At 33.8% G+C, this 19,635-nt stretch overlaps 1 protein-coding gene across 6 annotated transcripts in view; it reads right to left on the reverse strand.

The window, feature by feature from the left end:
• The window catches only part of LOC142979379 (uncharacterized), a 313,104-nt gene that overhangs the window by 35,033 nt on the left and 258,436 nt on the right, over window positions 1–19,635 (reverse strand). For all 6 annotated transcript variants that reach the window (XM_076124248.1, XM_076124252.1, XM_076124251.1 and 3 more), the window contains exons 3-4: window positions 3,271–3,387; window positions 487–617 (exon numbers count right to left, since the gene is read on the reverse strand). In XM_076124248.1, coding sequence (XP_075980363.1) covers window positions 487–617; window positions 3,271–3,387 — 248 coding nt within the window. The remainder of the gene's footprint in view (window positions 1–486; window positions 618–3,270; window positions 3,388–19,635) is intronic.

Genomic DNA, 19,635 nt, shown 5'->3' on the forward strand with positions numbered 1-19,635 from the left:
ATATTATTACTTTCTCATCTCGTTATTAAATAACCGTGTAAAGAATCCGAACTAAACCCTCCCTCGTCCCGAACGCGGGAGGGGTTTGTTCCTGAGTTATTGAGACTCATGCCGTTAAAGATCAGTCATGGGTTAAAGAAAGTACATATAATAGTTAAAAAGTAGAAAAGTTGACTGCCTCTGTGGCGCAGTGGTTTAGATCACCACGCCGCTACCATTGCGTCAGGAGGTCATGGGTTCGATTCCCACACGGGATAATTATTTGTGCGATCCATAAATAATTGTTTCGGGTCTGATTGTACTTTGTGCCCGATTTTATTTAAGACAACTCCCGCACCAAGAATTGCTCTTGTGTCGCGGGGACTTTTACAAACATACAAACAACGTTTGTATTTAACGTTGTTTGTATGTTTGACCCCCGCGACACAAGAGCAAATCTTAGTATGGGAGTTGTTTTTTTTGGAGAAAAAAAAAGTAATACGTTACCGATTGGCTCGTGAACATGGACTCTCGATGTGGTACTGTGAGAGGCATCCGAGAAATCGGTCCTTCTTGGACTTCTCCAGCTCCAGCAGATCCAGTTGTTTGTTGTTGATGCAGTACTGCTCCCGGAATTCCTAACACAAAAAGATATTGGTTAAAAACGCAAGAAAAGCTAAAACAAGAAAAAATAGATTTAAAATTTACAAATAATCATCTGATACGTTTCTTATAGCTCGAAGGCGAGCAAATAGACCAGACATACTTGAATGAAGCAAAATTAAAATTGTATATTACTATTTCAGTCGCTAATTAACCATAATAATTCGTTATTATTATTAGTACATCAGCGCTAACCCTATTATAATGATTATATTAATTGGACGCATTAATGATTAATTAAATGCCATTGAAATATTTTTGTTCCAAACTAAACATATAAAAACCGAAGCTAAATAACAAGTTTTTAATCCAGCTCGCAAAAAAATAGTTGACTTGGCCTTCTTGGAACCTGAATTTTCATGAAGATGTTCAAGTTAATGAGACTTCTCGACTAACTTGTAAGTTTTAATACTTAGTAGTGCTAGGAAAAGTGACTTTCATTTCGCTGAGTCAGCTATTACACGCGTGAAAACAGTTTTAAAATACGTCATTCTTTTGCAAAATTAATTCAATGAATTCTGAATATCATCCCAAAGAAGTATGAATACTTTAAATACTAAAAAGAGCATACGTTTTCCTTATGTTTTCTTCCTCTGTTAACACAACGCGAGGTTTAAGTATTACTTAATAGGATACCCAATAGTAACAGTATATATTAAATTTAGCGAGGCAATACCATTTTTACACGATCAATTGGAACAGACTGAATAAAAACATCGACAAACAATTTTTCCAATCCTTTCACTATTTACAACAACAGTACCGTCCATTTCTGAGAGTACCAAAAAATAACCGTAAAACCTTCACGTCTTTTCACAACACCCGCTATACAATTTCCAGTATACGGAAAGAGAGCAATCAGGCTGTATTGTCCTGCACGTCCGTCTCGACACCCGTATCAGAATGAGCGACGGGAATGCAATTTGCATTCGATCAAACATCCACAACACGACTGTTTGGTGTTATCCGACGTCTTGCAAACGTTTGCAACCCAATGAAAATGGCTTTGGTGGGATAGAGACTGCGGCAATAAAACACTTTGCTAATTCAAAAACAAACTAGTGGGTTGTATTTTTTTTTTGTTTCATGGTAGTGCATGGAGCTGTTCGTCAAACTTTTGGTCGGCAAAAAAAATGGTGGTCGTCTTCTTTTCTTAGGTAGTAGTAAGCCGAAACAGCTATTTTTGCGATCAACAAATTGTTGTTTCGTGTGGAAATCGAGCCCACGACCTCGAGCCGCAGTGGTATTGGTGTGACAATCTTAATCACTGCACCAGGATGGAAGTCAAAAGGTAGATCTATCTATCAATAAAAGGCTAGTTACAAACGCACTACCATGTTAGCTACACCTTTTCCTAAAGAAAAAACTAGTTATTTGTTATAAGATCAAAACGAAAGTCAAGTAGTTAAGAAGGCTTCCTGCAATTGCCACAAAACATTACGACTTACACCATAAAGTGAGCAAAAGTGCCTTGAGAACTGACACATGTGCACATTCTAACACTAAATCCTTTACTACAAACCACCGAGAAACTGCGTGATGAAACTTAGTCATTAATAGTGAGTTACAACATGTGCTACCCGGGCAATAGATGGCGCCACAGTTATGTTGGACACAATTTACGGCATGTGGCGAGGTGGCGAGGAAATATCGGACTCCGATATTCTACACAATATTGTGTAGTAGGTAGGACTTTATCTTTGTAGTGTGGTAGAATTAGTTAGGCAGCGCTATTTTTGTTATATAGTTTTTTAGGTATTTTTTTTGTTTTAAGTAGCTTCAGTAAAGCATATTATTACAACGACTAGCTTTTATACTGTGCCTATAAAAAGTTTATTAAAGAAAAAACTATCATATCCAGACATTTTAGTTACGAATCATTTATATGCCAATTCGTATCAAAAAACTACTCAAATATCAAGATTAGGTTTCAGACTATCTGTAACTGAAAAATACCAAAAACTGTATGACTTATTCGACCTAAAGCGACCTTTATTAGTCAACGAATAAATGCCAAAACGATTGTAATTCAATTTCGGGTAACAAACAAAATATTCTCATTTATAAAGTCAATTAATTTCCGTGAATTCTATTTGCTTTGCAGCTTTCGCAATCTAATCAAAATGGAGTGAATGATTGCCAATCGATGTTGCAAATGATTTTAATAAGCGTTATCGTATTGGCACTTTCCTTTATTGGTTTCTGTGGAAAACAACATAAATCAATTATGCGCTTCTTTTATTGAGAAATTTGTAAGAAATTATGAGGAGTTGCTTGTTTATTTGAATTGGAATAATAATACTTTTGATTGTTAGTGTTTGTGAAATGTAGGTGTATGCTATTTTTTATTCCTTATTCCTGTTTGTAAAAGGTAACACTAACATATAATATTTTGTATTCAATAAGTTTTCATTCAATTAAGTGACATTTCCTGACATTGAAAGTACAAATGCGAAAGTATTTTTGTTTGTCTTAAAAAAAATATACTGTTTATACTTAAATGGGTAGTAAGTAAACAATGAAGTATATAAGTATAGAAATCACTTATAAGAGCTCTTTATGGTAGAATTTTGTGTGCAAATCGTGATAGTTAGAAATCGTAGAAAGCTAGTCTTAATAAAACCTTACCTGCTTTGAGTACATGGTGGTCTTGCTGGCTGGCCGTTCGTCGCTGGCCCTGTGCCACTTTCTCCCCGCGTTTTCATCCTCCGACTCGTAGCCTTTGGCCGAATGTGCTATGTCAGCCTGTTAACAATAATTAAAAATACATTAGATACACTTTAGAGACTCTAAACTGTTATCTCATGAAAGATAATATTTTAGAATTTACATAATTTCTTTTTGTGTAATGAAATATTTTGCAATAAAGATAACTTAAATACTTTCCTATGATTCTTTTCAATTGGAATTATGTAATATTGTTTATGTTATTTTATTTTATTATTTATTCAAATATTAGGATTTGTCAATGAAATTGACAAAATTTTCAAAAATAGTGATACTTCTAATTTAATTACTAAAATACCTTTTCCACTAATAAATTAATTGGCGTAGAAATAAATAAGTGAAACGTCTACATACTTTTACGATCTTTATTACAGTTATATAAAAGCCAATTAACACTATCTTGTTAATCATCGTTCGCAACAAAAGTGGTCTCATAAACCGCTTCTACTCCCATAAACCTACAAAACTTTATACAACACTGATTTCAAAACAGAGACAACAAACTAATCAAAGGGAAGTTTTATCGTAGTTCTCAACTAAAGGAGAACTGAAGGAACAAATTGCAATCTCACAACTTGAAGCATTTGCATCGACGATAATATCTATTGGTTCTCTGAGTTTAATTGCAACTTAGTTGAAAGTGCCGACGGGATGATCCGACACTTTCTTTCACTCCAACTTTGTTTTTAGAGCTATTCAAAATGATGATATAAAAATGTTCGAAGTTCTTATTAAAATTATTTATTTGTCGAGTAAGCTTTTAAAACATTTTGAAGTTATGCAACATATCAAACGAAGAAACCCAAGAGATTGATGGATAGCTTAGTCTCATTCCGGGAGGAGACACTTGCAGTGGAACAGTAGTAATAGAAAATTAAGCGATTTGTTTTCAGCTAATCAGTTTCAAATGATTGATACATAAAATGACTGTGATGTATATGTGAGTCGTCATGAGATTTTTATATTCCAGATGGTTTGGTAAGCGTCAGTTATTTGCACGGCTACTCTTTCGTTTGTAGCTAAAATACTGTTGAGCTGTAATACAATATAAAAATATTTTAATCGGTTTTTTTACTCAATTTAGATTGCTTCTGCTTCTACTGTGTTGGTAAAATGTGCATACAAACGAAATGACTGCGTTCTACCAAACAAAACGTCAATAGGTACAAAAGTCTTTTTCAATAAAATGCGGATTGTAAAACCTCTAGGGATACCGTGATAAATCGTTTGATACGGCATTCATCAAATTCCATTAAACATAATCGTATTGGGAATAAAAAGCTCGTATGGCTGTATATGGCACAACATATAAATTGAGAGCACTTATGCGGGTATTTGATTTAGAAGTGGTTATTTCCTGTTTAAATTTGTGGTAATCTATTATATTAAACTGTTTGATGGTGGTTTTGATAGATTTAGCAAATGATTATATGAATCAGTCTGATGCTAGATTAAATAGTAATTTATGATTGGCATATTTACATGTTTTGTTTGTCTATATTCTTGATTCTATCTATCCAGGAACACTTTCTAATGGACATTATGGAGATTGAACCTATCCACATGCAAACTGCTACTAAAACTTGAAGATTCGTTCCAAATTGAAGTCTTAAAATATTTGCGAAGTCATTTGCGAATGTGCAAACCAGCCAGTGCAGAAACGTGTTGAAGCCTACATAAAGCCTACAAAGAGCGAGTCCAATACAAACAAGCAATATAACCATTAACTCAGAAGAGCAAAGTTGCAAACAATAATGAAAATGAAATGCACTTGCAGTTAGACCGGGGTTCTACGGCTCTACGCCGCTACGCTGCTACGCCTCTACGGCTCTATGCACACTAATAGCGAGGAAAAGTCATTTAACTCGTACTCATTAAGAGCATTCAATTGTTCATGCTTCTTTAGAGACTGCCTACCGTTATATAAATACTCTAGCGTAAGTGAAGGGAAACTATTTCAATTACTGTTTTTTTACACAGTATCTATATTTTTTTATGATACTATGTTTCGAGATTTTTCCTAGGATTTTAATAAGCGAAATTTTATCCAAATCAGTTCAACAACTTTGAAGAGAAAGAAAAATAAACATACATGTACAATCGCTTGTTAGGAGTCGTATCTATTTATACTTAGTTAATTTAACATAGGCTGTTATTGTTTGATGCAAACTTTACCGTCCCGAAATTGGGTCAGACAACCGAAATACACCTATCTATTAATTACTCAATAAACTGTGTCAGAACCAATATCATTTGAATATACCTCGCGTTTTATCAACAAAACTTATTCCTAACAACTGAGTCAACTTGAGATAAATAACTACGTCTGTATAAGGGTGATTTCAAACTAGCGTTTTATTCCGCGCGTTTACAGTTCCGTGGGCTACATTACGCGCTTCAAAAAACCGGACTCTACCGTGTACAGGTATATTCGGCGTATTTACTGGGATCCGTAGAAATGAGTCAATACCAACATTGAAATCCAGGTTTACTAGCCAGCCAATGTTCGTACAAATTAGGCAGCAATGCAGAAAACTGCGACGCAAATTACTGTGATGCGATTTGTGAGGCAAGGGTTTTCCCTTCCACGGTTTATTCACTATTGAAGATTTTTACAATACGACATTGCATTGCAATTTTGTGTACAACGCTTTAAAGGTATACGCGCCTTTTCACGCGTCCAAAAACGCGTTTATAAGTGTGTAGAAAACGCTAGTCTGAAACACGTCTAATGAAAGCGTTGCCGCGTCGGTTGTAATTCGTGTTTCGAAGTAACAACAAACAGCAATATATTGTGTACGCAGACAAGTTTTTCATTGTGTAGCACAATATTAGAATAGAGCATAATGGTATGAGAAGTTACGAGATTGTAAGCGTGAGGTGTTAATAGATTGAGGGAATTTTGAGGTATTTTGAAATAAGATAAAAGAAATCATATTTTTGAACCTGAAAGAAGTTGCATAACATTTTTCTGTACCAGACCAATTTATAGCTACTTGCTACTTTGAAGCCTTAAACTTGAATTTTTTTAAGTCAAATATTTCTTTAACATCGTTAGCTACAAAAATATTCAGTTAATATGCCATTGTAACTAGATACCTTCTTTCTAATCAGTATTTCTATATCTCTATTTCTCGTAATAATAATTGCAATTTACAAACAACAGCAGTAGATTGATCAATTCTCTTTTAGCAGAGCAAACTGAAGACATAGAGAATTCGTATACAGACGGCATTTTGAAACAGAAAACTAGTTACGAGTTACAAGACCACGATCAATATGTAGTATTCTGTACGAGTGCTCACAGACTGCATACACGAAATCTTTTAAAAAATTAAGAATACCGCCATTAAAAGTACTTTCTTTGGAAAGCCTAGCCTTGCATATACACGAGTTACGTATTTATGTGATTGAATCTATCGCATATTTGAATTAGTATCATAGAGATAGTTAAGAGATACGTTGCTCATAAAAAGCGAATAAAAAGTGCGTTGTATACACACGTAAGTTTTAAAACAGCTATTAACAAATTATATTTGTTTCAAGAGTAAACATTATAGAAAGGCATAATTTACTATAAAAAAACGGTTTCGACATGTAAACAAAACAGGCCCATCGTTATCGCAAAGCGAGGCGGATCTGTAAGAGAAATGACAGCTCATCTCCCGCTGATGCTCTGCCTTAAGTCTCCTTTACGTATCAATTTAAATAAGACAGGATTCTGTAGATTTAATACCGTAATCATTTACCTCAAGAACTCCGGGGGCAGAATTAGTGGGGCGTCTCGTTAATCTTTTGAAATTTCTACCAACGTTCAATTAAGGGGTGAAAATTGAAGCACAAACCCCATTGTTTACAAACAGCCTCTATTGTTTTTGTAACATTGGGAGAATTAGGTGTTAATTGGGAAACGAGATCAGTTACCATCTAATAAACATCAAAATATATTGTTCTATTACAAATGTAATTGCTACTTTTAAATGTATTTCTATAACAATGAATAACGATACTATTTATAAAAACAATTTAGTAACGTTTAACTTAATAGCAAATGAATAAAATTAACTCGGCCTCAAAATCTTTAGCAGTAAACTAAATCGCTTTATATCTTAATATTAAAATCAAACTTTAAAAAACAAGTTTCATTTCCTATAAAATATTATTGCTATCATCTAATTAAACGACGCTTCGCTGGAACGAAGTTTCCAAGCGTTTTTCATTTTCAATAAACAGCGCGCAAATAAAATGGGAAAGTTATTAAGAATTTTATTTTATTTCGTATTTTATCGTTTTCACTACATTTAGTTTGAAGATAAGGAGTATAATTTTATTGTAGGTTGGTCTGTTTTGAACTGAAACGGTAAAGTGTTAAAAGAAATGGGTAGAAAACCAACAAAACTCATATTTTGACCTTTTTTTGTCGTGAGCGAGCACAACGCAGATACTGTATTGTATATATGTATACACAGCTTTTATGTTCTACACTATATGAACACTATGTTATGTGTTTTAATCCCCACTAACTGCCTGCCATAGTTCACAAAAATATTTTCCTAAAACGTGAAAAGCTAAATGCAGTATTCGATTCTGTACATTCGATACTAACGTCACGCTATCGAATACCATACATTACTATCGAGCTACTCGTTAGGAAACCGGCAGCAATCCGGCAGAGAATCGCGACCTATCGAGTATCGAAAACTTGACATTTAAAGTGAAAAAAAGATTCGTTCTGAAAATTTGTTCTTTAAACAAAATTTTATGGGTAATAATTGTGTATAAACTAATTTTAAATATATAAATATATAGGTATTATTCTCATAAATAATAATTATAGTCTACTTTAAACGGTATTAGTAAAAATAAATCAATAACATAAATATCATAATTAATGTTGTTCAACGAAACATTATCAACACAAAAAAAGAATCAGCGTCTTTTTTTTCTACGTTGAAGCAGGCAAAGGAGACAATATCTTTTCAGCCTCGTTGGCCTCGTCTTCCTAAAAATATCCAATAAAGATTATTAAAATAATTTATTAAAATTAAAAATGGAAAGAATATTTTATTTCGAAATTCGAATTTCGAATTGCCCCTAAGTGCGCTCCAGCAAAAAAAAATATTTATTTAATTTAATTTTATTTTAATGTTTGGTGGAAAATGGCGCCATTGAAGAACATAGTTGTTGCGAAAATCCGCTAGGGGCGCTGATCAATTTTTCATACAAAATTTTTCGATAGCGAGTCGGTAGTCGATACTCGATAGTTGTACAGAATCGCGGTACTGGCCAGGTTATTTTTGATTCTAAACTCTTAGAACAGCATATCTCTTGTAACTGTAGTCAAAGAGTACTCTGTTATAAAAAGTTTTTTTAAAGGTTTACTATAAACTAGCTGACCCGGCAAACGTTGTCTTACCATTTTTTTTTAAATAGTGGCATTTAGGGTTTTGAAAAATAGAACTCGGCCGATTCTCAGACCTACTCAATATGCTCACAAAATTTCATCAGAATCGGTCAAGCCGTTTTGAAGGAGTATGGAAACGAAAACTGTGACGCGAGAATTTTATATATTAGATAAAGATTTCCAGAGGGCGAATTTCATTATACTTACGACCATCGACAACGGGCTAAGTAACGCAATATATTGTATTAGAATCTGATCGTGCATCATAGCGGGCGCCGTAGGAACTATTTTTGCAAACACTCTCGATATTGCATTGTACTGACTTTACGTAATCGCTCTACAGATAAATCAAAATATGCAATTATAAATTCTTATTTTGACTGAACACAACGATGAGCATTCCATTTACAATTTCCAAGAAGTTTACAAAAAGTATAATTTATTTCCGATTCAAAAGTCGCCAACGGTTTCGATTTACAGACCAAGTTTCTACTATTTTAAAACTTTAAACTTGAGTAACTCGGATCGTCTCGAGAACTCTCTCAACATGGCAAAGCTTTTAGATACCTACCGTTTGAAGCGTTCTTTGTTGATATACTTGTAATCAGTATCGCTAGTTTCGGAAATGCTAGACTTAATTTTGTTCTTGATTTATTAATTATATTGAGAATCAATTGTGATTGATTTGGATTGAGATATGTGATTAGAAAATATTTCATAGTAGTCCATAGGGGCAATTCCGTACGATTGTTGTGGCTATAGAGAAATTTTGAATACGGAACTGAATAGACGACTAAAAGTTGTGGCTGCTACACGTTTTGCCCAAAGCTGCTGTTTGTTTTGTTTAATGCCCGAAGACATAACGAGTAGCGTACGCAAATATAACTAGAAATTCTTATGGAGGATAACTACAACCATTTGAATTACAGCTTAAGACTGGGTCAAAAAGTCAGCAATGAGACGTAAAAAAAAAAAAAAATATAACATGAAGTAACAAACTAAACCTTCAAGATCTCTAACGGAACATGTTTCTAAGCCAAATTCTTCGAAAATAATTTGTTAACGCTATTACTAACGCTCATAATGAGGGAGAGACGTGTACTACAACTAATTTAGTTATCAGACGAAATACTTAATTATAATTATACCAAGCAAAATAGCTATGAAAATGTTTAGAATAATTAGTCTTCATTCCTTTAGGAATATTTCAAATTTAATAAAGTTACGAACTGGTGACTTTATTAAATTAGATATTTTAGATACAAGAATCCTCAGTAATATTTAAGTTTTCTATGAAATAGTATACACATTTATTTAATACGAGGACATTACTCTTTATTAGTGAAAAAAGTAATAGTAACCTCACAAAGGAATTTTAAAATTAAATGAAAAGTATATAATTGAGAACTATGTTTCCTGTGATATAGTCACTTTTAAGAATGACTCAAAACCCAGTCGAGATAAATTGTAATTTAAAGTGACGTAACTGCTCTTTGAGTATAATATATCTAATTCATAATATAATAATATCTCCGTATTTTTCAATAAAATACGGATTGTAAAACCTCTAGGGATACCGTGATAAATCGTTTGATACGGCATTCATCAAATTCCATTAAACATAATCGTATTGGGAATAAAAAGCTCGTATGGCTGTATATGGCACAACATATAAATTGAGAGCACTTATGCGGGTATTTGATTTAGAAGTGGTTATTTCCTGTTTAAATTTGTGGTTATCTATTATATTAATCTGCTTGATGTTGGTTTGATAGATTGAGTATATGAATTAGTCTGATGCTAGATTTAATAGTAATTTATGATTGGCATATTTACAAGTTTTGTCCCTTTAGCCAAAATACTATAAAGGGTTAACGGAAAAAAAGGGTTCTTTCTATCCAGGAACACTTTTTATGGGTATTATGGAAATCGAACAAGCCCATGCAAACTGGCCCTAAAACCAAGATTCGTTCCAAACTGAAGTCTTAATATTTGCGAAGTCATTTGCGAATGTGCAAACCAGCCAGTGCAGAAACGTGTTGAAGCCTACATAAAGCCTACAAAGAGCGAGTCCAATACAAACAAGCAATATAACCATTAACTCAGAAGAGCAAAGTTGCAAACAATAATGAAAATGAAATGCACTTGCAGTTAGACCGGGGTTCTACGGCTCTACGCCGCTACGCTGCTACGCCTCTACGGCTCTACGCACACTAATAGCGAGGAAAAGTCATTTAACTCGTACTCATTAAGAGCATTCAATTGTTCATGCTTCTTTAGAGACTGCCTACCGTTATATAAATACTCCAGCGTAAGTGAAGGGAAACTATTTCAATTACTGTTTTTTTACACAGTATCTATATTTTTTTTATTTGTCATACTATGTCTGGAGATTTTCCTGATTTTAATTATAACCTGATTGACCTGATTTTTTTTTATTTTAATTATGCTAAATTTTATCCAAATCAGTTCAACGTCTTCGAAGAGAAAGGAAAACAAACATTCATTTAAAATTGCTTGTTAGGAGTCGTATCTATTTATACTAAGTTAATTTAACATAGGCTGTTATTGTTTGATGCAAACTTTATCGTCCCGAAATTGGGTCAAACAACCGAAATACACCTATCTATTAATTACTCAATAAACTGTGTCAGAACCAATATCATTTGAATATACCTCGCGTTTTATCAACAAAACTTATTCCGAACAACTGAGTCAACTTGAGATAAATAACTACGTCTGTATAAGGGTGATTTCAAACTAGCGTTTTATTCCGCGCGTTTACAGTTCCGTGGGCTACATTACGCGCTTCAAAAAATCAGACTCTCCCGTGTACAGGCATATTCGGCGTATTTGCTGGGATCCGTAGAAATGAGTCAATATCAACATTGAAAATCCAGGTTTACTAGCTAGTCAATGTTCGTACAAATTAGGCAAGTGCTAAGAGCTTGTACACACTGAAATCGGTGCGATATTATTCGCAATGCAGAAAACTACGACGCAAATTACTGTGATGCGATTAGTTAGGCAAGGGTTTTCCCTTCCACGGTTTATTCACTATTGAAGATTTTTACAATACGACATTGCATTGCAATTTTGTGTACAACGCTTTAAAGGTATACGCGCCTTTTCACGCATCCAAAAACGCGTTTATAAGTCTGTAGAAAACGCTAGTCTGAAACACGTCTAATGAAAGCGTTGCCGCGTCAGTTGTAATTCGTGTTTCGAAGTAACAACAAACAGCAATATATTGTGTACGCAGACAAGTTTTTCATTGTGTAGCACTATATTAGAATAGAGCATAATGGCATGAGAAGGTACGAGATTGTAAGCGTGAGGTGATGATAGATTGAGGAAATTTTTAGGCGGCATTCTATTATATGAAAAATTAAATATTTTGTGAGCCTTAAATTGGTTGCTTTGCATTTTACTGTACTAGACCAATTTATAGGTACTTACTACTTTAAAGCCTTAAACTTGATTTTTTTAACGTCGTTAGCTCCAAAAATATTCAGTTAATATGTCATTGTAACTAGCTACCTTCTTTCTAATCAGTATTTCTCTCAATAATAATTGCAATTTACAAACAACAGACGCAGGTTGATCAATTCTCTTTAAACAGAGCAAACTGAAGACACAGAGAATTCGTATACAGACGGCATTTTAAAACAGAAAACTAGTTACGAGTTACAAGACCACGATCAATATGTAGTATTCTGTACGAGTGCTCACAGACTGCATACACGAAATCGTTTTAAGAATTGAGAATACCGCCATTAAAAGTAGCCTTGCATATACACATTGAATTTATCACATACCTATTTGAATTAGTATCATCGAGATAGTTAAGAGATACGATGCTCAACCGGCAGAAGAAAAAGTGAGTTGTATCCACATGTAAGATTTAAAACAGCTATTAATTAATTAAATCTGTTTCAAGAGTAAACATTATAAAACAGGCATAATTTACTATAAAAAAACGGTTTCGACACGTAAACAAAACAGGCCCATCGTTATCGCAAAGCGAAGCGGATCTGTAAGAGAAATGACAGCTTATCTCCCGCTGATGCTCTGCCTTAAGTCTCCTTTACGTATCAATTTAAATAAGACAGGATTCTGTAGATTTAATACCGTAATCATTTACCTCAAGAACTCCGGGGGCAGAATTAGTGGGGCGTCTCGTTAATCTTTTGAAATTTCTACCAACGTTCAATTAAGGGGAGAAAATTGAAGCACAAACCCCATTGTTTACAAACAGCCTCTATTGTTTTTGTAACATTGGGAGAATTAGGTGTTAATTGGGAAACGAGATCATTTACCATCAAATAAACATCAAAATATATTGTTCTATTACAAATGTAATTGCTATAGTTAAATGTATTCCTATAACAATGAATAAAGATACTATTTATATAAACAATTTAGAAACGATTAACTTAATGGCAAATAAATAAAATTAACTCAGCCTCAAAATCTTTAGCAGTAAACTAAATCGGTTTATATCATAATATTAAAATCAAACTTTAAAAAACAAGTTTCATTTCCTATAAAATATTATTGCTATCATCTAATTAAACGACGCTTCGCTGGAACGAAGTTTCCAAGCGTTTTTCATTTTCAATAAACAGCGCGAATAAAATGGGAAAGTTATTAAGAATTTTATTTTATTTCGTATTTTATCGTTTTCACTACATTTAGTTTGAAGATAAGGAGTATAATTTTATTGTAGGTTGGTCTGTTTTGAACTGAAACGGTAAAGTGTTAAAAGAAATGGGTAGAAAACCAACAAAAGACATAATATTTTGACCTTTTTTAGTCACGAGCGAGCACAACGCACATACTGTATTGTTCTGATGTACATATATAGAGCTTTTATGTTCTACACTATATGAACACTATGTTATGTGTTTTAATCCCCACTAACTGCCTGCCATAGTTCACAAAAATATTTTCCTTAGCCCCCTTACGCACTAGCGGTTAACCGCGGGAGCGGCTAGCCGCGCGGTTACAGTTGCCTGACAAAATTGTTGGCGGTTATGTTGCGGTTCACAGGCGGTTGTATATTAAACTATAACCGCGCGGCTAGCCGCTCCCGCGGTTAACCGCTAGTGCGTAAGGGGGCTTAAACGTGAAAAGCTAAATACAGTACTGGCCAGATTATTTTTGATTCCAAGCTATTGGAACAGCATATCTCTTGTAACTGTAGTCAAAGGGTACTCTGTTATAAAAAGTTTTTAAAAGATTTACTATAAATAAAGATTTCCAGAGGGCGAATTTCATTTTACTTACGACCATCGACAACGGGCTAAGTAACGCAATATTTTGTATTAAAATCTGATCGTGCATCATAGCGGGCGCCGTAGGAACTATTTTTGCAAACACTCTCGATATTGCATTGTACTGACTTTACGTAATCGCTCTACAGATAAATCAAAATATGCAATTATAAATTCTTATTTTGACTGAACACAACGATGAGCATTCCATTTACAATTTCCAAGAAGTTTACAAAAAGTATAACTTATTTCCGATTCAAAAGTCGCCAACGGTTTCGATTTACAGACCAAGTTTCTACTATTTTAAAACTTTAAACTTGAGTAACTCGGATCGTCTCGAGAACTCTCTCAACATGGCAAAGCTTTTAGATACCTACCGTTTGAAGCGTTCTTTGTTGATATACTTGTAATCAGTATCGCTAGTTTCGGAAATGCTAGACTTAATTTTGTTCTTGATTTATTAATTATATTGAGAATCAATTGTGATTGATTTGGATTGAGATATGTGATTAGAAAATATTTCATAGTAGTCCATAGGGGCAATTCCGTACGATTGTTGTGGCTATAGAGAAATTTTGAATACGGAACTGAATAGACGACTAAAAGTTGTGGCTGCTACACGTTTTGCCCAAAGCTGCTGTTTGTTTTGTTTAATGCCCGAAGACATAACGAGTAGCGTACGCAAATATAACTAGAAATTCTTATGGAGGATAACTACAACCATTTGAATTACAGCTTAAGACTGGGTCAAAAAGTCAGCAATGAGACGTAAAAAAAAAAAAAAATATAACATGAAGTAACAAACTAAACCTTCAAGATCTCTAACGGAACATGTTTCTAAGCCAAATTCTTCGAAAATAATTTGTTAACGCTATTACTAACGCTCATAATGAGGGAGAGACGTGTACTACAACTAATTTAGTTATCAGACGAAATACTTAATTATAATTATACCAAGCAAAATAGCTATGAAAATGTTTAGAATAATTAGTCTTCATTCCTTTAGGAATATTTCAAATTTAATAAAGTTACGAACTGGTGACTTTATTAAATTAGATATTTTAGATACAAGAATCCTCAGTAATATTTAAGTTTTCTATGAAATAGTATACACATTTATTTAATACGAGGACATTACTCTTTATTAGTGAAAAAAGTAATAGTAACCTCACAAAGGAATTTTAAAATTAAATGAAAAGTATATAATTGAGAACTATGTTTCCTGTGATATAGTCACTTTTAAGAATGACTCAAAACCCAGTCGAGATAAATTGTAATTTAAAGTGACGTAACTGCTCTTTGAGTATAATATATCTAATTCATAATATAATAATATCTCCGTATTTTTCAATAAAATACGGATTGTAAAACCTCTAGGGATACCGTGATAAATCGTTTGATACGGCATTCATCAAATTCCATTAAACATAATCGTATTGGGAATAAAAAGCTCGTATGGCTGTATATGGCACAACATATAAATTGAGAGCACTTATGCGGGTATTTGATTTAGAAGTGGTTATTTCCTGTTTAAATTTGTGGTTATCTATTATATTAATCTGCTTGATGTTGGTTTGATAGATTGAGTATATGAATTAGTCTGATGCTAGATTTAATAGTAATTTATGATTGGCATATTTACAAGTTTTGTCCCTTTAGCCAAAATACTATAAAGGGTTAACGGAAAAAAAGGGTTCTTTCTATCCAGGAACACTTTTTATGGGTATTATGGAAATCGAACAAGCCCATGCAAACTGGCCCTAAAACCAAGATTCGTTCCAAACTGAAGTCTTAATATTTGCGAAGTCATTTGCGAATGTGCAAACCAGCCAGTGCAGAAACGTGTTGAAGCCTACATAAAGCCTACAAAGAGCGAGTCCAATACAAACAAGCAATATAACCATTAACTCAGAAGAGCAAAGTTGCAAACAATAATGAAAATGAAATGCACTTGCAGTTAGACCGGGGTTCTACGGCTCTACGCCGCTACGCTGCTACGCCTCTACGGCTCTACGCACACTAATAGCGAGGAAAAGTCATTTAACTCGTACTCATTAAGAGCATTCAATTGTTCATGCTTCTTTAGAGACTGCCTACCGTTATATAAATACTCCAGCGTAAGTGAAGGGAAACTATTTCAATTACTGTTTTTTTACACAGTATCTATATTTTTTTTATTTGTCATACTATGTCTGGAGATTTTCCTGATTTTAATTATAACCTGATTGACCTGATTTTTTTTTATTTTAATTATGCTAAATTTTATCCAAATCAGTTCAACTTCTTCGAAGAGAAAGGAAAACAAACATTCATTTAAAATTGCTTGTTAGGAGTCGTATCTATTTATACTAAGTTAATTTAACATAGGCTGTTATTGTTTGATGCAAACTTTATCGTCCCGAAATTGGGTCAAACAACCGAAATACACCTATCTATTAATTACTCAATAAACTGTGTCAGAACCAATATCATTTGAATATACCTCGCGTTTTATCAACAAAACTTATTCCGAACAACTGAGTCAACTTGAGATAAATAACTACGTCTGTATAAGGGTGATTTCAAACTAGCGTTTTATTCCGCGCGTTTACAGTTCCGTGGGCTACATTACGCGCTTCAAAAAATCAGACTCTCCCGTGTACAGGCATATTCGGCGTATTTGCTGGGATCCGTAGAAATGAGTCAATATCAACATTGAAAATCCAGGTTTACTAGCTAGTCAATGTTCGTACAAATTAGGCAAGTGCTAAGAGCTTGTACACACTGAAATCGGTGCGATATTATTCGCAATGCAGAAAACTACGACGCAAATTACTGTGATGCGATTAGTTAGGCAAGGGTTTTCCCTTCCACGGTTTATTCACTATTGAAGATTTTTACAATACGACATTGCATTGCAATTTTGTGTACAACGCTTTAAAGGTATACGCGCCTTTTCACGCATCCAAAAACGCGTTTATAAGTCTGTAGAAAACGCTAGTCTGAAACACGTCTAATGAAAGCGTTGCCGCGTCAGTTGTAATTCGTGTTTCGAAGTAACAACAAACAGCAATATATTGTGTACGCAGACAAGTTTTTCATTGTGTAGCACTATATTAGAATAGAGCATAATGGCATGAGAAGGTACGAGATTGTAAGCGTGAGGTGATGATAGATTGAGGAAATTTTTAGGCGGCATTCTATTATATGAAAAATTAAATATTTTGTGAGCCTTAAATTGGTTGCTTAGCATTTTACTGTACTAGACCAATTTATAGGTACTTACTACTTTAAAGCCTTAAACTTGATTTTTTTAACGTCGTTAGCTCCAAAAATATTCAGTTAATATGTCATTGTAACTAGCTACCTTCTTTCTAATCAGTATTTCTCTCAATAATAATTGCAATTTACAAACAACAGACGCAGGTTGATCAATTCTCTTTAAACAGAGCAAACTGAAGACACAGAGAATTCGTATACAGACGGCATTTTAAAACAGAAAACTAGTTACGAGTTACAAGACCACGATCAATATGTAGTATTCTGTACGAGTGCTCACAGACTGCATACACGAAATCGTTTTAAGAATTGAGAATACCGCCATTAAAAGTAGCCTTGCATATACACATTGAATTTATCACATACCTATTTGAATTAGTATCATCGAGATAGTTAAGAGATACGATGCTCAACCGGCAGAAGAAAAAGTGAGTTGTATCCACATGTAAGATTTAAAACAGCTATTAATTAATTAAATCTGTTTCAAGAGTAAACATTATAAAACAGGCATAATTTACTATAAAAAAACGGTTTCGACACGTAAACAAAACAGGCCCATCGTTATCGCAAAGCGAAGCGGATCTGTAAGAGAAATGACAGCTTATCTCCCGCTGATGCTCTGCCTTAAGTCTCCTTTACGTATCAATTTAAATAAGACAGGATTCTGTAGATTTAATACCGTAATCATTTACCTCAAGAACTCCGGGGGCAGAATTAGTGGGGCGTCTCGTTAATCTTTTGAAATTTCTACCAACGTTCAATTAAGGGGAGAAAATTGAAGCACAAACCCCATTGTTTACAAACAGCCTCTATTGTTTTTGTAACATTGGGAGAATTAGGTGTTAATTGGGAAACGAGATCATTTACCATCAAATAAACATCAAAATATATTGTTCTATTACAAATGTAATTGCTATAGTTAAATGTATTCCTATAACAATGAATAAAGATACTATTTATATAAACAATTTAGAAACGATTAACTTAATGGCAAATAAATAAAATTAACTCAGCCTCAAAATCTTTAGCAGTAAACTAAATCGGTTTATATCATAATATTAAAATCAAACTTTAAAAAACAAGTTTCATTTCCTATAAAATATTATTGCTATCATCTAATTAAACGACGCTTCGCTGGAACGAAGTTTCCAAGCGTTTTTCATTTTCAATAAACAGCGCGAATAAAATGGGAAAGTTATTAAGAATTTTATTTTATTTCGTATTTTATCGTTTTCACTACATTTAGTTTGAAGATAAGGAGTATAATTTTATTGTAGGTTGGTCTGTTTTGAACTGAAACGGTAAAGTGTTAAAAGAAATGGGTAGAAAACCAACAAAAGACATAATATTTTGACCTTTTTTAGTCACGAGCGAGCACAACGCACATACTGTATTGTTCTGATGTACATATATAGAGCTTTTATGTTCTACACTATATGAACACTATGTTATGTGTTTTAATCCCCACTAACTGCCTGCCATAGTTCACAAAAATATTTTCCTTAGCCCCCTTACGCACTAGCGGTTAACCGCGGGAGCGGCTAGCCGCGCGGTTACAGTTGCCTGACAAAATTGTTGGCGGTTATGTTGCGGTTCACAGGCGGTTGTATATTAAACTATAACCGCGCGGCTAGCCGCTCCCGCGGTTAACCGCTAGTGCGTAAGGGGGCTTAAACGTGAAAAGCTAAATACAGTACTGGCCAGATTATTTTTGATTCCAAGCTATTGGAACAGCATATCTCTTGTAACTGTAGTCAAAGGGTACTCTGTTATAAAAAGTTTTTAAAAGATTTACTATAAATAAAGATTTCCAGAGGGCGAATTTCATTTTACTTACGACCATCGACAACGGGCTAAGTAACGCAATATTTTGTATTAAAATCTGATCGTGCATCATAGCGGGCGCCGTAGGAACTATTTTTGCAAACACTCTCGATATTGCATTGTACTGACTTTACGTAATCGCTCTACAGATAAATCAAAATATGCAATTATAAATTCTTATTTTGACTGAACACAACGATGAGCATTCCATTTACAATTTCCAAGAAGTTTACAAAAAGTATAACTTATTTCCGATTCAAAAGTCGCCAACGGTTTCGATTTACAGACCAAGTTTCTACTATTTTAAAACTTTAAACTTGAGTAACTCGGATCGTCTCGAGAACTCTCTCAACATGGCAAAGCTTTTAGATACCTACCGTTTGAAGCGTTCTTTGTTGATATACTTGTAATCAGTATCGCTAGTTTCCGAAATGCTTGGCTTAATTTTGTTCTAGATTTATCAATATATTATTTTGAGAATCAATTGTGATTGATTTGGATTAC

This window comes from Anticarsia gemmatalis, chromosome 16 (genome assembly GCF_050436995.1).
Source record: "Anticarsia gemmatalis isolate Benzon Research Colony breed Stoneville strain chromosome 16, ilAntGemm2 primary, whole genome shotgun sequence".
In the NCBI taxonomy this organism is placed as follows: Eukaryota; Metazoa; Arthropoda; class Insecta; order Lepidoptera; family Erebidae; genus Anticarsia; species Anticarsia gemmatalis.